This window comes from Canis lupus, chromosome 1, assembly GCF_003254725.2.
Source record: "Canis lupus dingo isolate Sandy chromosome 1, ASM325472v2, whole genome shotgun sequence".
Lineage (NCBI taxonomy): Eukaryota > Metazoa > Chordata > Mammalia > Carnivora > Canidae > Canis > Canis lupus.
The window spans coordinates 116,759,141-116,781,047 of record NC_064243.1 but is presented as its reverse complement, the minus strand read 5'-3'; the positions used below and the strand labels follow the sequence as shown (position 1 = coordinate 116,781,047).

Here is a 21,907-nt window from a genome sequence, read left to right as displayed (position 1 = left end):
CAGGCCTTCCTGGCTCCATCATCCTGGTCTGGCTGTCATGCCTGCCTGGCTGTGGCCTGCACTGCCCAAAACCCCAGCCCAAAGAGGACTGGGTTGACTTTGCCTTCCATCCTTCAACCTTCTAATGATCAAGCCTGGTGATTCCATCTCCAAAATATTCCCAGAATTTCATGCCCCACCCCACACCCAGGTCCTCATCCTGGTCTTTCATCTTCTCCCACCTGGACTATGGCAGCAGCCTCTTTCCCGTTCTCCCTCCTCCTCTTTACCCCACAACTTGCTCTCTGTAATGCATCCATAGGGACCTAACACATACCCCATCAGGGCCCTCCTCAATTTGGAGACATCTGCTTGCTGCATCTCATTCTAGATTTTTAAAAACCCATGTTGTCAACTGCAGCCCACAAGGCCCTAGGTGAACTTTCCCTGATCATCTCCAGCCTCTCCTCTTCTCTCTCTCCCCCACATTCATTGTACTACACTGGCTCCTTGCTCCTCCTCAGTGCAGCACCTTTACACTGGCTGTTCCTTCTGCCCAGAATGCTCCTCTCCCAGATACCTGGTTCCCTCTCTCCCCTCATTTTTTACTTATTGGCACCTTTTCAGTGAGACCTCCGCTCTATCTAAAATCGCACCTCCCCCCACACACACACTCCCTTCCCCGCTTCAGTTTTTGCCATAGCAACACTGCCCTCCTCCAGCTGACACCCTAGGTGTTGGGCATTTGCAGGGGCTGTTCTCCACGGAGGATCCAGCCCATATGCCTTCCAGGCCAGCTCATCCTGGAGTCTGCGCACACGTTGTCTCCTTAAAGAGTCCTCTTCATTCATTCATCCATCCACCACCCCCGCCCCATCACATTTTCATTTAGTCTTTTCAGCACTTATCACAATCTGACATTATCTTGTTTATTAGTTTACTAGTTTATCTTCCACTTAAGCAGAATAGGAGCACCATGAGGGCAGGATTTTGTCAGCTGTGTTCACTGCTGTATTATTCCCAGCTTGGCACCAGACTTGGCCAATGGTATGAGGTACCAGGTACAATTTTCCCCCAAATAAACAATCCTTGTTCTGCTCTGAAACTGCTTTACTGACTACAAAAGTTCAAGTGAGGAGTAGCAGGGACCTGGCATCAAGGGAAATAAGCACTGATGTGGCTTGGGCCCAGGTCAACCCCAAGGTTCAAAGGGTCCGTAGAAGGAGGAGCCGCAATGGCCCAGGCACGGGTAGTGGGACAAGGCAGGCCCATGTTTGATGAGTATCTCTTCCTCTGTTTTCTTTTTTTTCTTCTTCTGTTTTCTATCATCTGTCCCACGACATTATCTATCCTGGTCCTTAGCACTGGGGGTCTCAGTGTCCAGGAGCTCAGGCTTGGCATCCAGTGTGGGAGGTGTAGGCCTCTGGGCAATGACCACAGCTATGTCAGGCCCTCCACAGATGATGGGATTCCTCACATCCAGGAAGCTGGGCAGTCCCAAAGTGACAGAGATGGAACACATAAGGGAAAGAGGGAAGAGAAGGAGAGAGGGAAGGAAGGATGAGGGGGAGAAATGGTGAGGAACAGGAAGGCCGAGGTGGAAGGGGGACATCAAGAGACACAGAGAGATTTGTGGGGAGACAGGAAGAGATGTGGAGCCAGAAAGACATTCATGGGGGAGTAAAGAGGTACAGGGAAACAGAGGAAAATGTGGGGGACATGGAAAGACAGATATGGGGACAGGCCAAACAGGGGAATACAGAGGGCCAGTGATATGAGGGACACAGAAAGATGCAAGTGAAGAGAGACGTGAGGAAATGGGGAGACAGATGGGGGGGGCAGAGAGACAGGGTAGCAGAAATATAGAGGTGGAGATGGGAAGAAAGAAGGACATTGAGAGATGGTGATTGAATGGGTCAGGAGAGGCAGGGAGAGACACTGTCAGCCCAGGGGCCCTGGTGGGCTTCAGGAAGAGTCCTAGGCCTGTCCTGCTCTTCTGTACACTTCCCTGAGCCCCAGCATAGTCAGGCCCTAGTCTCAAACATAGAGCCTCCAGGGGTAGCCACACTGCCATCCCAGCTACCTGCCACGAACTGTGAATATGGACCCAGTGCTGCTAGATCTGCTGAGCTTCCAGGAAAGACCAAAAATGACTATAAAACACTGTTGAGGCCAGAAAAAATCAGATCTCTGAGCCATGTGCAACCCACTGGTTGTCAGACTGAGAAACCTTAGCTACAGGGCTACTTCAGAGAGGCTCCTTTCTGAAACCCCTTCCCACTTCCTTGTCCAGCTGGGGCTGAGAGCTATGGGACCCCAAACTTGGTCCTGGGGTCTTAAGCAGGGAAACGGCCTGATCAAATTGATTTTTCAAGACATGATACCCTCCTCCAATACTTGGTAGTAAAACATAGGGGCAAAAGGGCCTTTAGATGGGGCTGGGGAGACTCTGTGAGGTAGGCTGCAAACTCAAGCTCTATTAGGATTCAGGCAAGGAGCTCTCCAAAAGGAGAGCACTGGCCTCCTGCGGAGTCAGACACCTGGTTTGAATGTTGACTGGCTGCCTGACTTTGGGCAAGTCACTGTAGCATCCTGGTGCCTGTTTTTTCATCTGAAAAATGGGGACCACAGCCACATCAAGGTCATATGAGTTTTAAGTTATTAACTCTGTCTGGCACAGAGTAAGGGCAGCCATTACCATGCTCTGACCAATAGTTGGTAGGCGTTGACAGATTGACTTTTTTTCCCCCAAGAAAACTCAGAAGTTTGGAAACATGAGTGAAATGTTCTGACTTTTAAATACTGGACCCTAGCACTGAAAATGAAAATACATGTGCTCTGGGGGCCAGGTGGCCACACTCACCAGGCATAGCAGGCCCTGGAGCGCCTAGCTGGCAGGCCCTCCTTGCACAGCTGCTGTACCAGCTGTTCTAGGGCCTGCAGCTGCACCTGATGCTGCTCATGGTGCCGCTGCAGCCTCCACACCCGCTTCTGCAGTGCTCCCAGGACACTGCCCAGCCCAGCCAGGGAGTTCTGGGCCTGGACTCCAGGCTGTGGCCTGGCAGGAGCAGGAGGAGGGGGCAGGGAGGTCAGGAACATGGTGGCCGTGGCTTCAGGGCCTCCAGATGCTGACCCCAGTACCGCAAGATGCATAGGGCCAGAGGCTGAGACAGTTGGATCCGGAGACAGGGGCATGGCCTCTGGTGAAGAGGGAGACTCGACTGGCTTCTCAGTGCTTCGGGAACTCTGCTGCCTCTGGAAGAAAAGGCATGGGATGAGAGGCATCAGGGTCAGACTTTAAGGGGTACTGTCCTCAGGGATCCCTGGGTGGCGCAGCGGTTTGGCGCCTGCCTTTGGCCCAGGGCGCGATCCTGGAGACCCAGGATCGAATCCCACGTCCGGCTCCCGGTTCATGGAGCCTGCTTCTCCCTCTGCCTCTGTCTCTCCCTCTCTCTCTCTCTCTCTCTCTCTCTGTGTGACTATCGTAAATAAATAAATAAATTAAAAAAAAAAAAAAAGGGGTACTGTCCTCAGATAAGGCCAGACCTCAAGGAGGAACTTCCTTGAGGGGAGGGCTGAGGGTCAGACTGCAGCAGGGACTTCCCTCAGGAGAGGAGGGCTGAGGATCAGACTCCACAGGTCATTTCCAGGTGGGGAAGACAGGGTCAGACTCCAACAGTGGGACCTCCTTTTGCTCACCTTAGCAGGTGGTGCTGGGGAGAAAATGGATGGCACTGCATCAGGCCGCAGGTAGCGCACACCCCAGCGCCACTGGAAGCAGGAAGGTGTGAAGTGCTCACTGCACAGATGGTGGTGGCAGCTGGGCACCCAGTCCTCATGGCCCATGTGCCTCAGCCAGGCCTGCAGCCGGGGGCCATCCTTCAGTGGGAACCTGCCAGGGACAGTGGGGTTACAGGGTCAGCAATATCAGGTCAGTCCCACCTCTCTCTGGGGACATGCACACTCAGAGGTCCCTGGGCTCCAAACTTCTGTCTACCTAGGCCAGAAACTGGCCCTGCCTCTTACCCAGAGTCTCTCTACCACCAACCTACATCCCAACCTTCAGCTTCACCATTCATTCATTCATTTTAAAGATTTTATTTATTTATTCATGAGAGACACAGAAAGAGAGGCAGAGACATAGGCAGAGGGAGAAGCAGGCTTCCTGTGGGGAGTCTGATGCCGGACTCTATCCCAGGACCCCAGGTTATGCTGTGTCAAAGGTAGACACTTAACCATTGGGTAGACCCAGCACCCCAAGAGCCACCCAGGGATCCCTTTTTATTTTTTATAATGAATTTATCTGAGACAGAGAAAGAGAGAACACTTGCCTGTGCGTGAGAGCACGCACAAGTGGGGGGAGAGGCAGACGGAGAGGAAGAAGGAGACTCCTCACTGAGCAGGAAATCGGAAGTGGGGCTCAATCCCAGGATCATGACCTGAGCAGAAAGCAGATGCTTAACTGACTGAGCCACCCTGGTGCCCTCAGCTCCAGCTTTTTTTTTGTTTTTTTAAAGATTTCATTTATTTATTCATGAAAGACAGAGAGAGAGAGAGAGGCAGAGACACAAGGCAGAGGGAGAAGCAGGCTCCATGCAGGGAACCTGATGTGGGACTTGATCCGAGGCCTCCAGGATCACACCCTGGTCTGAAGGCAGCGCCAAACCACTGAGCCACCCAGGCTGCCCAGCTCCAGCTTTTAAACACCCAACATCGGCCTACCTCTCCCACCTCTGCTGCCCCTCCCTTCCAGCATCCATACTCTCCTGACTGGACTTTTACAGCAGCCTCTTTCCCAATCTCCCGACCCATAGCCACAATCTGTTATGAAACTGGGCAAATCTAGAATGTGTCCACATTCATGGGGACGGGATGGGGATGGGGGGGAGTAGGGTGGGGTTATAGATTAAAAGAAATGTAAGAAACATCCAATTGCAGATTGTGGTCCTCATCTGCAACAAACCATTTCATAAAAAGACATTTTAACACAGTAGGGAGAAAACTGAACATAAATTGGGTATTGGATAGCTGTAAGAAACTAATCTTGCTAGGTATGATAATTGTATTGGTTTATGCTTCTAAAATAGTCATCCGTTGGAAAAACATTCTGAATATTTATGGGTAAAAGAACTAATATCTAGGATTTACTTTAAAATCATGCATTAGGGATCCCTGGGTGGCGCAGCGGTTTAGCGCCTGCCTTTGGCCCAGGGTGCGATCCTGGAGACCCGGGATCGAATCCCACATCGGGCTCCCGGTGCATGGAGCCTGCTTCTCCCTCTGCCTGTGTCTCTGCCTCTGTCTCTCTCTCTCTCTCTGTATGACTATCATAAATAAATAAAAATTTAAAAAAAAATAAAATAAAATCATGCATTAAGGGACACCTGGGTGGCTCAGTGGTTGAGTGCCTGCTTTTGGCCCAGGGTGTGATCCTGGGGTCCCAGGATTGAATCCTGCATTGGGTTCCCTGTATGGAGTCTGCTTCTCTCTCTGCCTGTGTCTCTGCCTCTCATTATCTCTCTCTCTCTCTCTTCTCTCTCTGTGTGTGTGTGTCTCTCGTGAATAAATAAAATCTTTTTTAAAAATCATGCATTACAGGGTGGGAGCAGATAAAAAAGATTAGCAAAATGTTGACAATTGGTGAATCTGAGTGACTATGCATGAGAATCCATTCATATAACTTTTTTAAAAAGATTTTTATTTACTTATTCATGAGAGACACAGAGAAAAAAAGAGGCAGAGACACAGGGAGAGGGAGAAGCAGGCTCCCTGTGGGGAGTCCAATGTGGGATTCAATCCCAGAATCCTGAGCCAAAAGCAGACACTCAACCACTCAGCCACCCACTGTCCCCATATAACTCTATTTTTTGCGTATGCTTGAAAACAATCGTTAAAAGGTTCTTGAACTCAACAACAAAAGTAACACCATTAAAAATGGGCAAAGGACTAGAACAGATATTTCTCCAAAGAAGATATACAAATGGCCAACGAGCATATGAAAAGATACTCAATATCAGTAATCATTAGGGAAATGCAAATTGAAACCATCAGGTATCACCTCATAACCATTAGAATGGCCACTATGAAAAACAAAACAAGGGGCCCTGCGGGGCTCAGTAGGTTGAGCATCTGACTTCAGCTCAAGTTATGATCTCCAGGTCCTGGGAGATCAGCTTCCATACACAGCGAGGAATCTGCTTGTCCCTCTCCTGTTGCACACCCTCTCCCCCAGCTTGTGCTCATGCTCACGCACGCTCTCTCTCTCTCTCTCTCAAATAAATAAATAAAATCTTTTTAAAAAATAATAAAAATTAAGGGCCCCTGGGTGGCGCAGTTGGTTAGGCGTCTAACTCTTGGTTTCTGCTCAGGTCAAGATCTCAGAGTCGTGAGATCAAGCTCCATGTTGGACTTTGAACTCAGCGAGAGGTCTGCTAAAAGTTTCCCTCTCCTGGGATCCCTGGGTGGCGTAGCGGTTTGGTGCCTGCCTTTGGCCCAGGGCACGATCCTGGAGACCCGGGATCGAATCCCACGCCGGGCTCCCGGTGCATGGAGCCTGCTTCTCCCTCTGTCTATGTCTCTGCCTCTCTTTCTCTGTGTGTGACTATCATAAAGAAATAAAAATTAAAAAAAAAAGTTTCCCTCTCCCTCTATCCTCCCTATACTCAAGCACATACACGTGTGCTCTCTCAAATAAATAAATCTTTTTTTAAAAAAGATTTTATTTCATTCATGAGAGATAGAGAGAGAGAGAGAGAGAGAGAGGGAGAGGCAGAGACAGAGGCAGAGGGATAAGCAGGCTCCTTGCAGGGAACCCGACATGGGACTTGGTCCCAGGTCTCCAGGATCACACCCTGAGCCAAAGGCAGGCGCTAAACCTCTGAGCCACCCAGGGATTCCCCATAAATAAATCTTTTAAAAATAAATAAAATAATAAAAAATATAAATATAAATATAATAATATATAATATAAATAAATAAAATAAAAATTAAAACCAAACGTGTTGGTGAGCATGTGCTGAAACTGGAACCCGATGCACTATTGGAGGGAAATGTAACATGGTGCAGCCACTATGGAAAACGATACAGTACCTCATCAAAAAAATTAAAAATAGAATTTATGATTCAGCAATTCTATTTCTAGGTATGTACCTGAAAGAACTGAAAGTTGGGTCTTGAAAAGATATTTGCACACTAATGTTCATTACTGCATTATTCACAACAGCCAAAAGCCAATATTCATCAATGAATGAATAGGTAAGGAAAATGTGGCATATGCATACAATAGAATATTATTTAGTCTTAAAAAGGAAATTCTGACACATGCTATAACATGAGTGACCTTCAAGACATTATGGAAAGTGAAGTAAGCCAGTTACATACACACGAAATACCACTTATATGAATTATCGAGTTATCAAATTCATAGAAAAAGAAATAGAATGGTGGTTTCCAGCAGCTGGAGGGAATAGGAAATTTGAGTTTGTTGTTCAATGCGCATGGAGTTTGTTTCGCATGATGACAAAGTTCTGAAGATTGGGTTGCACAATAATGTGAATATCCTTAATATTACTGAACTGCATATTCAAAAATAGTTACAATGGTAGATTTTATACGTATGTTACAATTTTTTTTAATTCTTTTTTTTTAAGATTTTATTTATCTATTCATGAGAGACACAGAGAGAAAGGCAGAGACACAGGCAGAGAGAGGAGAAGCAGGCTCCCTGCAGGGAGCCTGATGTGGGACTGGATCCCAGGACTCCAAGATCCTGCCCTGAGCCAAAGGCAGACGCTCAACCACTGAGCCACCCAGGCGTCCCTATATGTTACAATTAAAAATTAAAGTTAAAAAAAATGAACTGAATAAAAGATTTCCCTGTGGGAATGAGTGGGGATTATCTGAGACTCAAGACTGTCCACAATGAAGACCTCATTTTCCGGCTTCCTTTGCAGCCAGGGGTGGTCACATAATTGAGTTCTGACCGGTCTGTCATGCAGCAGCAGTCAGAAACTGTGACACATTAACTGTTTAAGTGGTTAAACTTTGAGATGGTTTGTTATGTAGCATTAAATAACTAATATAGTCAGTCATCCACACTCCATCTGCACAGTGTCTTCCATATCTGTCACATTATATACTTAATATTTTTCTTAAAATTGACCAACTTTAAGTATGAAACAAAGATACCTCGAAGAGAAACTTTACACCACAACTGAAAATGGAAAACCAGTTACCAATTCCAGGAACAGAAGTTGACCAAAAAAACAGCTGGATACTTTCTTCTGCTGAGGGCTCTGAGGCCTCTGTCTGTTAAAAGGGCAGAGTAAGGGGTGCTAGAGCGGAGGATAACACCATCTATAGGAGACAAGGTAACAAACCCAGGCACAGGCACACAAAGGAATACCATACAGCCCTAAAACAGAATATGGAGGCACTCTATGAACTGATGTGCTATTTTCAGGCACATGTATTACCTGAAAAAAAAAGGTGCAAACAGCTTTTAGTAACTGTGGCAGGCTCAGTAATGGCCCCCCAAAGATATCCATGTTCAAATCCCTGGAATCTGCAAATACTATGTTGCATGACAAAAGATGAGATTAAGTTAAGGATCCTGAGATGAGGAAGTCATCTTAGAACATTCATTTGGGCCCTACATCCAATCCCAAGTATCCTTGCGAGAGGGAGGCAAAGTGGACATTACCACAGATGAAAGCAGAGAAGGTGATGTGACCACAAAGGCAGAGATTGGAGTGATGTGGCCCCCAGAAGCTGGAAGAGTCAAGAAACAGATTCTCTCCTACAGCCAGCCTCACTGGGAATGCCATCCTGCCAACACCTTGGTTCTGGCCCAGTAAAACTGACTTGCACTTCTGGTCTCCAGAACTGGGAGAGAATAATTTCTGCTATTTTAAGCCATCAAGTTTGTTTCAACATTCACAGGAAACTAATATAGCAATAGAGGGGAAATTAGAACATGTATTCAGATTTGCTCATATCTGTATAAAGAAACTTTTGGAAAAGACACGTTAAGAAAGGAGGTGGGCAGGATGAACAGAGATGGGTGCAGGAGCAGGACTTCCCAGCCCAAAGGCAGACAGACAGGGCAGGTGGGGGTGGGGTACAGCTGGTAAAAGGACACGGGCTGACTCAGAAGAGCTGTGGCACCCAAAGAGCAGAACCCCAGGGCACCCAGCCAGGAGCTCTGGCTGCTGTAGTCCCTTTCGCCTCTGTTTGGGATCCAAATCTTCTCATCAACCCCATTCTGCCTGGACACACACAAGAACTCTCTCGCAGCAGCATTCCCCAGCCCCTCCTCCTTGGCAGAGACTGACAACTGACCACTCCACATCCCCTTTCTTTCTTCCTTACTAACAAAACTCCAACTTTAGTTGAGGTCATGATGTGCCTCGCTAGAAGACTGTTTCCCAGGTTCCTTTGTGTAGGTGGGGCCACGTAACTAAGTTCGGGCCAGTGAATACTTTTGTGTCGTGTGAGAAATCTGGCAGGGTTCCTTAAAAATGCGAAGGGTCCTCAAATGGATCAGGGCACCTCAAGGGGCAAAGGAGGAAAATATCATGAAAAACTTCTTCCTTGGGCGCCTGCATGGCTGAGTTGGTTAAGTGTCTGCCTTGGCTCAGGTCATGATCCAGGGGTCCTGGGATCAAGTCCTGCGTCAGGCTACCTGCTCAGCGGGGAGTCTGCTTCTCTCTCTGCTCTTGCCCCCTGCTCGTGATCTCTCTCTCTCTCAAATAAATAAAACCTTAAAAAAAAAAAAAAAAACCCACCTCTTCTTCACTTGGTCTTTTTCTTACTCTCTTTTGTTCTTCTGGATGGCAACACATTTACAATGGCCTCTCTAAAAATCTACTTTAAGTAGTCAGTGTCCTCCTTTTCTCTAGAATTGTTTAGTCTTGTTGGTCATCCTTCTAGATCATACACTGCTAGAAATTCTTCTTTAAAAATGGGTGTGTGGGGTAGCCCTGGTGGCGCAGCGGTTTGGTGCCACCTGCAGCCTGGGGTGTGATCCTGGAGACCTGGAATCGAGTCCCACATCGGGCTTCCTGCATGGAGCCTGCTTCTCCCTCTCCCTCTGCCTGTGTCTCTGCCTCTCTCTCTGTGTCCATGAATAAATAAATAAAATCTTTTAAAAAAATGGGTGTGTGTGTGTTATTTTCTGGAGCTCCTGGGTGGCTTATTCGGTTAAGGATCTGCCTTTGGCTCCAGTTATGATCCGAGAGTCCTGGCATTGAGCTCCACATCCGGCTCCCTGGTCTGAGAGGAGCCTGCTTCTCTCTCTGTCCGCTGCTCTGTCTGCTTGTGCATGCGCACACTTTCTCTCTCGTTCTGTCAAATAAATAAAATCTGTTTTTTAAAAGTTATTTTCTTCCTTATTAACAATGAATTCAAAATTTCTTCAGGGTGGTTAAATGCCCTGCTAAATTATCCTTTGTAGTTGGGTTGACCAATGATGAAGAACTCACCATCAGGTGGGGTTTCTGGGAAGGATTTATAAGGGGCTAACTCCACTCATGGTTAGAGCCCCTTTTGCTCTTCCTTCCTTCTCTTTTCTTACCAGGAATGGTGGGCCTTGATGGTTGGGGCACTTGGCAGCCATCTTGCATGGGACTGCATGCTAAGGATGATAGCACAGAAAAATAGGAATCTCAACCCTAATGATTTGTGGGCCTGCCACGCCAGTGCTGGTCTGTCAACCTCTGTATGTGTGTGTGTGTGGTTTTTTTTTTTTTTAAGATTTTATTTATTTATTCATAGAGACAGAGAGAGAGAGAGAGAGGCAGAGACACAGGCAGAGAGAGAAGCAGGATCCATGCAGAGAGCCTGACGTGGGAGTCGATCCAGGGTCTCCAGGATCATGCCCTGGGCTGCAGGCGGTGCTAAACCACTGCACCACCGGGGCTACCCTCTGTATGTGTTTTATTCAAGAGAAAAATAAACCCTTAGTGGATTCTATTATTGTTCAAGATATTTGCTGCCCTTCCCCACATGAAGATCACATATCTCTACTGCACTGACCCGAGGCTTGCCACAGACTTGCTTTGGCCAAAGGACTGAAAGTGATGTGGGCCACTTCTAAATATAGAATTTATGAGGAGCCATTGGGTGATTCTCCCTATTTTCACTTTTACCCCTTCTACAAGACCAGAAGTTTCCATGTAGGGGAGGCTCCTTCAGCCTGAGTCTCGGGTTAGGATACTATAGAGTAGGTCCATAAATGGTCTGCAAAGGACATATTGTGAATGAGAAATAAACTTTTGTTGCAGTATGAGATTTTGTGTCTGTTATTGCAGCTATATCCTATAAACTCCATAATTTTTTTAAAGCCAATAATATTTCAGGACTTTCTTACTGCCAGCCAAATGCAATTCCTAACTTCCCATTAGACGGCTTCCCATTAGAGCTGACTCTGATTTTCCTGAAAGGGCCAAAAACAAATGAATGTTTCCTCTGGCTGCCTGGCAGGCCCTTACGTTATTCCCCTGCAGCTACTTCCCTCTATATGATTCACCTTGTTCCTTCTTGCCATCCACACCTTCTCCTGAATCTCCTTTGCAAACAGCTCCTCACCAAACTCTTAACTATGTGGCTTCTGCAAGACTGACTCAGGGATGAGCCTTGAGGAAGAAATGGGTTAGCTTGTGTGAAGGACGGTCTGGAAGCCACTGGTGGGATTTAAACAACACAGACAAGAACTAATTTTTTATAAAATCATCTGGATGCTCTGTACAGTTGTTATTGTTCTCATTACTATAGGTGAGGCACTTAGAACAGTGCCTGGCATAAGTGCTCTCTAAATAAGTTGTTCTTGTTGCTCTTGTCAGGGACACAGAAGCGTAGGCAGGGAGGCCAGCAAGCAGCTATCACAATGTTTCATTGACAGATGATGGCAGCCTGAACTACACCATGAGAACGGAGGTAATATGAAGTAGGCTGGAAATGTAGAGCTTTTTGTTGTTGTGGTTATTTCCTAATAGTTTAGTTAGGATTTTCCCATTTGCATTTATAACTCTACTGCCAAGGTATGAAGGATTTTGTTGTGATTGTCACAGGGTGGGGATGTGTTTGGAGGATAAAGTCAAAGGATGGGTTGATGGACTGACTGACAGCAGCAGTGCTGAAGAAAAATTGGGAGTGACTCCCAGGTTGTGTGTTCAGTTCTTCAGTATTTTTTTTTTTTTTTTTTTTTTTTTTTGGTTCTTCAGTGTTTGATGCTTTACCTATCCATGAGCTTTGTCCGGACAGGACCTGTCAGGATCCTCTGTGTCTAGCAGGGGCTTCCATACTCCAGGAGACACTCAGAGTTGCTGAATTAATAAACACTGCCAGAGCAATGTATCTTTAAAAAAAAAAAAAGCAAATCTGGACACACCGATTTAGGTTTAAAGACTCCTCTGCATTACTCTTACTCTGCACCAGGGTCCCTTCAAGGGACAGGGATTGCTGAGTTTCCTGGGGGAGGCCATCTGAAATGCATTAATGAAATTCAGCCAACAAATATTGCACTCCCTATGCAACAGGCATTATTTTAGGGTTGGGGAAATGACAAAAAAAAAAAAAAAATTCACTGACATTCTAGTGGAGAAGACAATAAATGAATACATCAAATATGTGATATGCCAAATAGTGATAAGCGTCAAAAGGATAAGTAAAGGGATCCCTGGGTGGCTCAGCAGTTTAGTGCCTGCCTTCGGCCCAAGGTGTGATCCTGGAGACCCGGGATCGAGACCCATGTCAGGTTCCCTGTGTGGAGCCTGCTTCTCTCTCTGCCTGTGGCTCTGCCTCTCACTCTCTCTCCCTCTCTCTCTCTCTCTCTCTCTCATGAATAAATAAATAAAATCTTTTTTTTTAAAAGGATAAGTAAAACAGGAGGTAAATAGGGAGAATACCTACAGATCTGGGAGAGGATTATCGTTTTACATAGAGTAGTGGTCATAAAGGTAAGACCTTTCCAGGTAGAGGAAAAAGCACAAGCAAAGTCCCAGGGGCAACAATGTGCCTGGAGTGCTAGGGGAACAGCATGTTGCCAGTGACACTAGAGCACAGTATTAAGGGACAGGAGGAAGGAAATGAGGTCATACAGATACTGGGGATCCAGCCCCTGTAGGGCTTTCTGTCTACTCCAGTCTCACCTTCTTATCTTGTATAGAGTGAGGTGGGAACCAGGAGAGAATCTGAACAGAGGAGGACTCTGATCTGACTCAGGGGTACACAGATACCTTGTGTCTGTGTATGGGGATCAGAGTGTGGGAGCGACTTGACTAATGAAGAGGCTACTAAAATAATGCAGTTAGGAGGTGGTAATGACCAGAACCTGAATGGAGGCAGAGAAGGTTAGAAGTGGTCAATTCTGGATAGATTTTAAAGGAAGAGCCAACAGGATCTGCTGATGGGCTGGATGAGGAATGTGTCCTACCCCATTTAGACTAAGGCCAACAGGGATACACCTGTCATCCCAAAGAGTCAGGTTTATTTACCATGGTGATGAGGAAAATTGCACACCAGAAATACCAGAAGTGAGGAGTCTCAACAAAGGAAAAGACAGGGTTATTACTTGAGTTTGGGAGAAGGGTGAATTTTAGGTGAAATGTAAATGAAACTGTTTGGATAGGCTTAAAGCAAAGCAGACCTGGGTGTAAAGGGATAGATACTAGGTTTGGGTTGTGAAAGTGAGTCCAGGGTCCTGTCTCCTTGAAAGCAATAAAGTTGGGATGCCTGCGTGGTTCAGCGGTTGAGCATCTGCCTTCGTCTCGGGGTGTGATCTTGGGTTCTGGGGATCAAGTCCTGCATCAGGCTCCCTGCGATGAGCCTGCTTCTCCCTCCCCCTGTGTCTCTGCTTCACTCTGTCTCTCATGAATGAATAAAATCTTTTTTTTTTTAAAGCAGTAAAGTTTAGGTAGATGTGGAAAAACTACATCCAGAAACGCCTTACCTGAAGCTCTGCACCTGGGCAGAGCAACTGAGGTTGCTTCCCTGTGTCAAAGCGACAACTCTTCCAGGTGCTAAGCGAGATGCTTCATTATTACTGATAGAATTCCAAATGACAAAGTTTATGATAGTCTACGATTTTAGACAACAAAGTTTCCTAGCAAAAAAGCAGCAGTCAGTCAAAGAAGAAGGATTATTTTTCACTTTATATCTGCAGCATCTGAGAAAAATAGAAATATTTTCTCTTATTAACTCTTCAGTCAAATTTTCCTGTGTCTTTTATTCCAGCTGGGGAATAATAAGTGGGAGGACAGATTTTTTTTCCTTCCCTTTTTTTTTTTTTTTTTTAACAGTTCAAGCTCATTTTTACTTTCCCCAATGTGAGGAAAGAAAAGAGGTAGGTATGACTCTTAAGATTTCCTGCCTGAACAACAGGAAAGATGGAGCGAGCTCTTAACTGAAATAGGAAAGGCTGTGGAAAGTTTGGGAGAGAGACAAGATCAGGAGCTCAATTTTGGATGTTTTGCATTTGAGATAAATTCGTGGAGATAACAAGTGGGCAGTTTTAGGGTCCTTCCCCTACACAGTCCCACTTCTCATGCTCGCTGCTTTCACTACCTGTAGTTTATCTTCCACCCCTGCGTTTTAACACTTCTGCACCTCTGCGTGTGCTGTGTTTAGGGCTGAGAACACCGTCTCTTCACTTTGCTAGCCCTGCTTCCAGACACCTGCAAGCTGGACCAGGCGCGCGGGCACAGCTGCAGTTACCCTCGGGCTCCGCCCCCAGCCCCGCCCCCCGAGCCCCGCCCCGCGCTTGCGCTCACTTGTAGAAGCTCACGGGGCGGTTGTCAGCGCCCAGTCGGCCCGCAGTGTTGGAGCAGTTCGGAGCCCGGCAGTACTTGGGCATGGCTGTTCCACCCCGTTGAGTCCTGCCCAGTCTGCAGCCGCACTTTGATCCTCGCCGGGCGCCGCCGAACCCCACCCTGCCCGCTCTCCGCCGACCTCACGTGACGGCCCTTGATGCCTCATCACGTGCAGGGGAGGGAAGAGAGCGCCTGCGCACTACGCGCCCAGCCGCGTTACCACAGTTACGCCCTGGTCACGTGGCGAGCGGGGAAGCGCGAGGACGTCGGCGCAAAGCCAGTTCTTAGGCATCCGGACCTTACCACGTGTTGGGGGGGAGAGAGGGGGGAGTCGCGGCTTTTCTGAGCATGCGCCGAGTGGTCGGTCTCTTTGGACTCCACCCCATCTTACATCCGGGCGACTGCCAGCCACTGCGTGGGTAGTTGCTGGGGGTGGGGAGTGCGGCAAAAAGCGAACTGGAGGCTTTGATCTTCGCTACGTAAAAAGTTAACACCTAAATGCTTGTTAATGGTGAAAACAGACCGCGTTAAAAACGCCACTTCCTTGATCAGGCATCAAGTAGAGGAGCTCCGGTTCCACCCGGCCGTAGGCTTCGCTCCGCCTCTCGGCCCTCATTGGTCAAAACCGCCTCCCGGCAGCCCTGACATTGGCCAGACCCGGGCCTGCCGCGTCCAATGGGCGGCGGCGCCGGCTTTCCCGCGGCCGTTTGCTCTTCCAGTGGGTCGTGGAGGCGGCGGCGGCGGCGGCAGCGGTTGAGGAGCCTAACGGTTGCCCGGCTCCGGCGCGTCGATGGCGGCCTTGGGGCCCGGAGGCTACGCGCGCAACGATGCAGTGGAGAAGCTGCCGTCCGGCGCGGCGGGGGTTCCGGCGCGGAGGGGCCAGTGCTCTCCGCCCCCCGCCCCGCCGCTCTGTCTCCGGCGGCGGACACGACTCTCGACGGCGCCGGAGGACACGGTGCAGAACCGGGTGAGGAGCTGTTTGCCCTGCCCACCCCAGTCCCGGGGTTCGGCGGCCGCCCCCGGCCCCGCCCCCGGATCGCCGGCCCCGCCTCAGCCCTCGGCTCGGCCCCTCGGACTCCGGTCTGGCCCGCGGCGTCTCGCAGGCCCCTCCCACCCTCCCGTCTCCTCTCCCTCAGGCACTGCCCTTCAGACCCGTCCCAGCTCTCCCTTCCCTCGGAGGGTATTTTAGTTCTGATCACCCTCGCCCTCCTTCCTGCCTCTCCCTTCAGTCACCGTTAGATGTCTCTCTGGCCCTTCATTTTTGTTGACCCCGCCCTACGCTGGATCTTTAGGGTCCCCACCAGTCAGTGTGCAGTCCCGAGCGCTACCCACCTCGTCTGTCCCTCAGCTCATTCCACCTTCTCGCCCCACCTGCCCGCCCTTTCCTTCCACCCTTACCGACGTGGAATTCTTGGCGCATGTTGCCACCCCAGGTTACGGACACTGTGTGAGTAAATGTAAAACCTCAGCAGTGCTTCCGAAGTGGGGGTTGACATACAGAATAGTCCCCGACGTCCTTAGATAGAAAATCAAAGACGATTTTAGAGTAGGTACAAGGAATTCTCTTAGCACACCAGCGATTTAAGAAAATGGTTCTCCAGCTCTCCGAGCTACAAAGTCTATTTTTATAAAAGAGAAGTTGACAGTAATCATGCCACGGAGTTGCAGGGAGCAGAGATGAAATCGTGACCATGACCTGCTCTTGGCAGAGGCCAGATAGAGGGTGGAAACACGGTAGATCCTGGTGGATCTTGTTTCTGCCACCTGGCGTCCTGCTGCACTCTGATTATATCACCCATTCCTGGCTGCAAGGCCTAGCTAGGCAAGTGGCCCCTCCCCACCTCTCTGGCTGTACCTCCGTTGTCCTCTCTTTTTATCAGTGTTAGGTCACATTAGCCAGCTGTTTTCCCGAGGCTCCCCAAGCTCTTTACCTCCTCCCAAGTGTTTGCTGAGTCTTTTGGGCTTTTTTGCTGCAGTCCACCTGGCTGGGTCCTCATTCCTCAAATCTCAGCCTGAATATCCCTAGCCTGAGCCGCCTTTTTGAACCCCCCCACCTAAGATAGACACCTACTTTAATCTCTTACCTAGCATGCTGTACTTCATAGCATTTCTCTTGTATGTTCCTGAAAGTACTTGTGAGCTCTAAACTGTGTGTAACATAAAGGAATAGCAATGGGGATTTCAGAGAGACAGCAACGTGGTTAAGCGGCCTCTGGACCCAGACTGCCTGGGCTTAAACCTTAATTCTGTTCTTGTTATGAACTTTTCTGTGCCTCAGTTTCCTCATCTGTCAAATGATGATAATAATATAAATATTCCCTTGCAGGGTATTTGTGAGGATTAAGTGAACTCACGTATCTTAAGCATTAGAACAATACCTGGCACATTGCAAGTACTCTTATTAGTGGTAGCTACTACTGCTTTGATTGTGTAACTTGGATAATTGGTGTCATTTATTTATTCTTGTTTGGTGGCACAGAGTCCATCTGGCTTACAAAAGATGTACTCTAAAAATGACCATTATATTATATTAATGCCCAGTAATGCTGGTTGACAGATAGAAAAACAATGTGAGTGCCATTGTTTGATTGTTTGGAATAGAGTCCTGCTGCTGCTCCTTCCTGGGTGGGTTACCTCTCTGGGCCCCTTTATAGCCTCATCTGTAAGATGGAGATGATGATGATGATGATAATGACCGCAGGGTTATTGTGAGCATAAGTCAGTACAGGTATTTAAACAGTGCCTGGCTCCTGGTAAATGCTCAAGAAGAGCTAGTTATTATTATCCTATGTTTGCCTCTCATTTCTAAAGCCAAGGACTTGCTTGAGAATGTTTTGCTTTATAATAATTTGAAACTAGGGGATCCCTGGGTGGCTCAGCAGTTTGGCGCCTGCCTTCGGCCCAGGGCGTGATCCTGGGGTCCTGGGGTCGGGTCCCATATCGGGCTCCCTGTGTGGAGCCTGTTTCTCCCTCTGCCTGTGTCTCTGCCTCTCTCTCTCTCTCTCTGTGTGTGTGTGTCTCTCTCATGAATAAATACAATCTTTAAATTTAAAAAAATAATAATAATTTGAAACTAGTATATTCAAAATATGAAAATACAATTCTAATAGTTCATATTCTAAACAGTTTCAATCAACCATGATAGTGACTTGTTCATTTAAATTACTTTGCTTAGAGAATTTTAAAATTTTAAGTGTGACTATTCATTTGTTTCTTTACTTGTTGAACCTCTAGACTATGAATTTGCTGAGGGAACAGATGGTGTCCACTCTTGCTCACTGCTGTGTCTCTCCTTCAGGGCCCAAGGTACTGGCTTTGGAGCCAGAGACTAGCTGGGTTTGTATCCCAACCTTGCCATTCCACAGGTGTGGGGATTTTGAGGCTCAATGACCTCGCCTCAAAATCCCCACACCTGTGGAGTGATGACAGTTGTGCCTTCTTCCTTGGGTTGTGGGATTTCAAATCTTTAATCCATATAAAATACTTAGAAATGTACTCAGAGGCCGCCTTCTCAGTGAGGCCTCTCCTTCCCCTATACTCCCAATCTTCTTCCCTGCTTTATTTTTCTCTCTTGCTCCTATCATCATCTGACATCTATTTTACATATTTGTTCTGTATATTTTTTATGTCCTCCATCCCATCTCCACTAGGGCAGGGATTTTTGTCTGTCTTCCTCACCATTCTGTGTCTTTCAAAGGAATCTCGAGAACAAATGTTAGGTGTTGGTGGCATGACTGTAGAAGCTCAGTGTTGTATGTAACAGGCACTGAATGGGTGGCTGAGGCACTGGTGCCACAAAGGACCTATTGGGAAGGTTCTTCTGACCTGGGCTTTTTCCCCACAGGTGTCACTCGAGAAGGTACTTGGCATCACAGCCCAGAACAGCAGTGGCCTAACCTGTGACCCCAACACAGGCCATGTGGCCTACCTAGCAGGGTGAGTGAATGAATGGGACTTGGTTTTTCCATCTGTAGAATGCAGATGAGCTCTCTACCCCTGAGGGCTGTGGAGAGGATTCCACAGGCCCATCTGTGTCTAGAACAGTACTGGCTTGTGGTGAGCACTATGAAAGCCCTACTGTAACTGCAGGTGGCATGTGGCAATGATTCTCGGAAAGACCCAAGCCATGGTGTCAGACAGCCTGAATTTGTGTCCCAGCTTCAACATGTACTCTTCTGCGAATACCTCCTTTTCCTTTTTCTTTTTCTTTTTTAAGATTTTTATTTATTTATTTATTTATGAGACACATAGGCAGAGAGAGAAGCAGGCTCCTCACAGGGAACCTAATGTGGGACTTGATCCCAGGACCCCATATCATGCCCTGAGCCAAAGACAGATGCACAACTGCTGAGCCACCCAGGTGCCCCAGCACCTCCTTTTTCATTCATAAAACAGAACTAATGATATCTTCCTCTTAGGTGGTTGAGAGGACTGAAAGATATCCTCCTACTGTTTATTCCACAAATACTGACCTAGTCTATTCTAGGGCATGACAGACCTGTGGTCATTCCTGATGAATTGTATCTGTTATTCAGTCTTTGGGATGCCGTCTAGGGGTGGACTCTTAAATCTGATAGGTGTGGATTCATATTCCCACTCTGTCCCCGACCTGCTGGTAGCCCTGGGCAAAGGATTTTCCCTCTCTGGTTTTCAAGTTTCCTCATCTCTAAAAGGGAGACTAAGATGTCCAGCTTCACCTGGTAATTGTCACAGGATTTTTTTATTTTTTTAAAGATTTTATCTGGGATGCCTAGGTGGCTCAGCAGTTGAGCGTCTGCCTTCGGCTCGGGGCATGGTCCTGGGATCCGGGATCGAGTCCCGCGTCGGGATCCCTGCAGGGGTCCTGCTTCTCCCTCTGCCTGTGTCTCTGCCTTTCTCTCTCTGTGTGTCTCTCGTGAATAAATAAATGAATCGTTTTTTTAAAAAAATAAAGATTTGATCTATTTATTCACGAGAGACCGAGAGAGATTGGCAGAGACACAGGCAGAGGGAGAAGCAGGCTTCCTGAAGGGAGCCTGATGCAGGACTCAATCCCAGACCCCAGGATCACGACCAGAGCCAAAGGCAGATGCTCAGCCACTGAGCCACCGAGGTGCCCCAATTGTGAGGATTTAAAGAGATGGTGCACATAGATCTTTAGGAGCCTAGGGCCTGACAGAGGAAATGTTGGTTTTTATTTAAGAATATATTATTTAGGGCAGCCCGGGTGGCTCAGCGGTTTAGTGCCGCCTTCAGTCTAGGGCCTGATCCTGAAGACCCAGGATCGAGTCCCACATCCAGCTCCCTGCATGGAGCCAGTGTCTCCCTCTGCTTGTGTCTCTGCCCCCCCCCCTCTCTCTCTCTCGTCTCTCATGAATAAATAAATAAATAAATAAATAAATAAAAATAAAAATAATTATTAAAAAAAAGAATATATTATTTAGGGGTGCCTGGGTGGCTCAGTCAGTTAAGCATCTGCCTTTGGTTCGGGTTATGATCTCAGGGTCCTGGGATCAAGCCCCACATCGGGCTCCCTGCTCAGGGGAGAGCCTGCTTCTCTCTCTCCCTCTGCCTGCTGCTCCCCCTGCTTGTTCTCTCTCTCTCTCTCTCTCTCTCTCTCTCTCTGTCAAATAAAAAAAAAATCTGTAAAATAGAATATATAGTACTCTAGAATTCTCAGCATAAATACCTGGAGGGAGAAGAGAGAATCTTCTGTCCAGAGGGAGCCTTATTTATATATGGGCTCTTTTGTTGGGAAGAGAATCATCCCTGGACCCCCATTACTTCCCTTAGTTTTGACACATTTTCCTCTTTCTCCCCAGCTGTGTGGTGGTGATTTTGAACCCCAAGGAGAACAAGCAGCAGCACATTTTTAACACTGCCAGGTATGCTGGGGCCTGGGCATTGGGTAGCGGTGGGACTGGGGTCCTGGCGCATGCCCCCTTCCCCATGTTGCTTGGAAGCTTGAGGTGGGTGACTAACTCATTCACTGACACATGGGTTCGGCGACATTCTGTTGCCTTGTGCTAGGTAGTGATCCAGTGCTCATGATAGCGAACAGAAAAAACTGAGAATCTCTGCTCTTGTAGGGCTGACAGCTCATCGTTGGAGACAGACTAAACCAGTTGGCAAACTACTAGCTAACTTTGACCATTGCTGTGGAGGAAATGATGAGGATTAGGGCAGGTGTGCGGGCACTGACCAGTGGGGGAGAAGGGAGCCACGTCGGAGGGCCCAGGGAGGGCCTCTCGGAGGCTGAGACCTGAGAGGAGTAAGGAGGTGACCCTTGTGCAAGTGTGGGGAGAGTGTTCCAGGTAGAGGGAGCAGCAAGGGCAAAGGCCCTATAGTGGTTACAAATCTTGAGTTTTTTGAGGAGCAGCCCAGGGATTCCTGTGCCTGGAATGGAGGAGTGAGTGAAGGCGAGGTGAAGCAGAAACAGAAACCACTGCTGGGTATTGGCAATTTTTTGACTTTTTATATTGCAATAGTTTTAGACTTTAACGAACCGTACAAAGAGTGCCTGTATAACCATCTATATAGGTAATTTTTTTTCCCAAACCATTTGAGAGTAAGCCGCCGACAGGATGCCCCTGTACCTCTGAATGTTTCAGTGTATATTTCCAGGGAGGGAGGGGTTACCATTCAAAACCACAATACACTCACCAAAAGCAGGAAATTAAAATTGGTACATCACTACCATCTAGGTCTCTTTCGAGTTTTGCCATGTATCCCAAGAACGTTCTTTTTTTTTTTTTTTTTTTAAGATTTCATTTATTCATGACACACACAGAGAGAGAGGGGGGCAGAGACACAGAGGGAGAAGCAGGCTCCACGGGGACTGTATCCCGGGTCTCCAGGATCACGCCCCAGGCTGAAGGCCCCGCTAAACCGCTGGGCCACTGGGGCTGCCCCCAGGAACATTCTTTATAGCAAAAGTATTCTGTCCAGAATCACGTGTTTTATTTAGTGGTCTCTTTAGTCTTTTTCAGACTGAAGCAGTTTTTTCATCTGTCCTTGACATTCCTGACCATGACACCTGAGGAGTATGGGCCAGGTATTTTGTAGAATGCCCCAGCCTTCGGTGTGTCTGATGTTTCCTCATAAACTGAGGTTCTGCAGCAGAAGGAGTGCTACTTTCTCCT

The 21,907-nt window shown here is 47.8% G+C and overlaps 2 protein-coding genes across 7 annotated transcripts in view; one reads left to right on the top strand and one right to left on the bottom strand.

Annotated features, from left to right (window-relative positions):
• Positions 1-883: 883 nt before the first annotated feature.
• THAP8 (THAP domain containing 8) lies at positions 884-15,347 on the bottom strand. 6 transcript variants are annotated; one of them, XM_025421762.3, is made up of 5 exons: positions 14,748-15,156; positions 13,928-14,080; positions 3,679-3,871; positions 2,843-3,234; positions 884-1,466 (listed from the first exon to the last, which is right to left on the bottom strand). In XM_025421762.3, exons 3-5 carry the CDS (start codon positions 3,823-3,825, stop codon positions 1,322-1,324), a joined length of 684 nt encoding a protein of 227 aa, XP_025277547.1. In that variant the 5' UTR covers positions 3,826-3,871; positions 13,928-14,080; positions 14,748-15,156; the 3' UTR covers positions 884-1,321. The 6 variants fall into 6 exon arrangements, with proteins under 6 accessions (XP_025277547.1, XP_025277545.1, XP_035560093.1 ...); XM_025421760.3 differs by having other exon boundaries at positions 13,928-14,020; XM_035704200.2 differs by having other exon boundaries at positions 13,928-13,997.
• Positions 15,348-15,453: 106 nt separating this feature from the next.
• WDR62 (WD repeat domain 62) overlaps positions 15,454-21,907 on the top strand; it is a 47,435-nt gene continuing 40,981 nt past the window's right edge. The window contains exons 1-3 of the mRNA XM_025421494.2: positions 15,454-15,753; positions 18,631-18,722; positions 20,588-20,650. Of these exons, the coding sequence (XP_025277279.1) occupies positions 15,577-15,753; positions 18,631-18,722; positions 20,588-20,650 (332 nt within the window). The 5' untranslated portion in view covers positions 15,454-15,576. The remainder of the gene's footprint in view (positions 15,754-18,630; positions 18,723-20,587; positions 20,651-21,907) is intronic.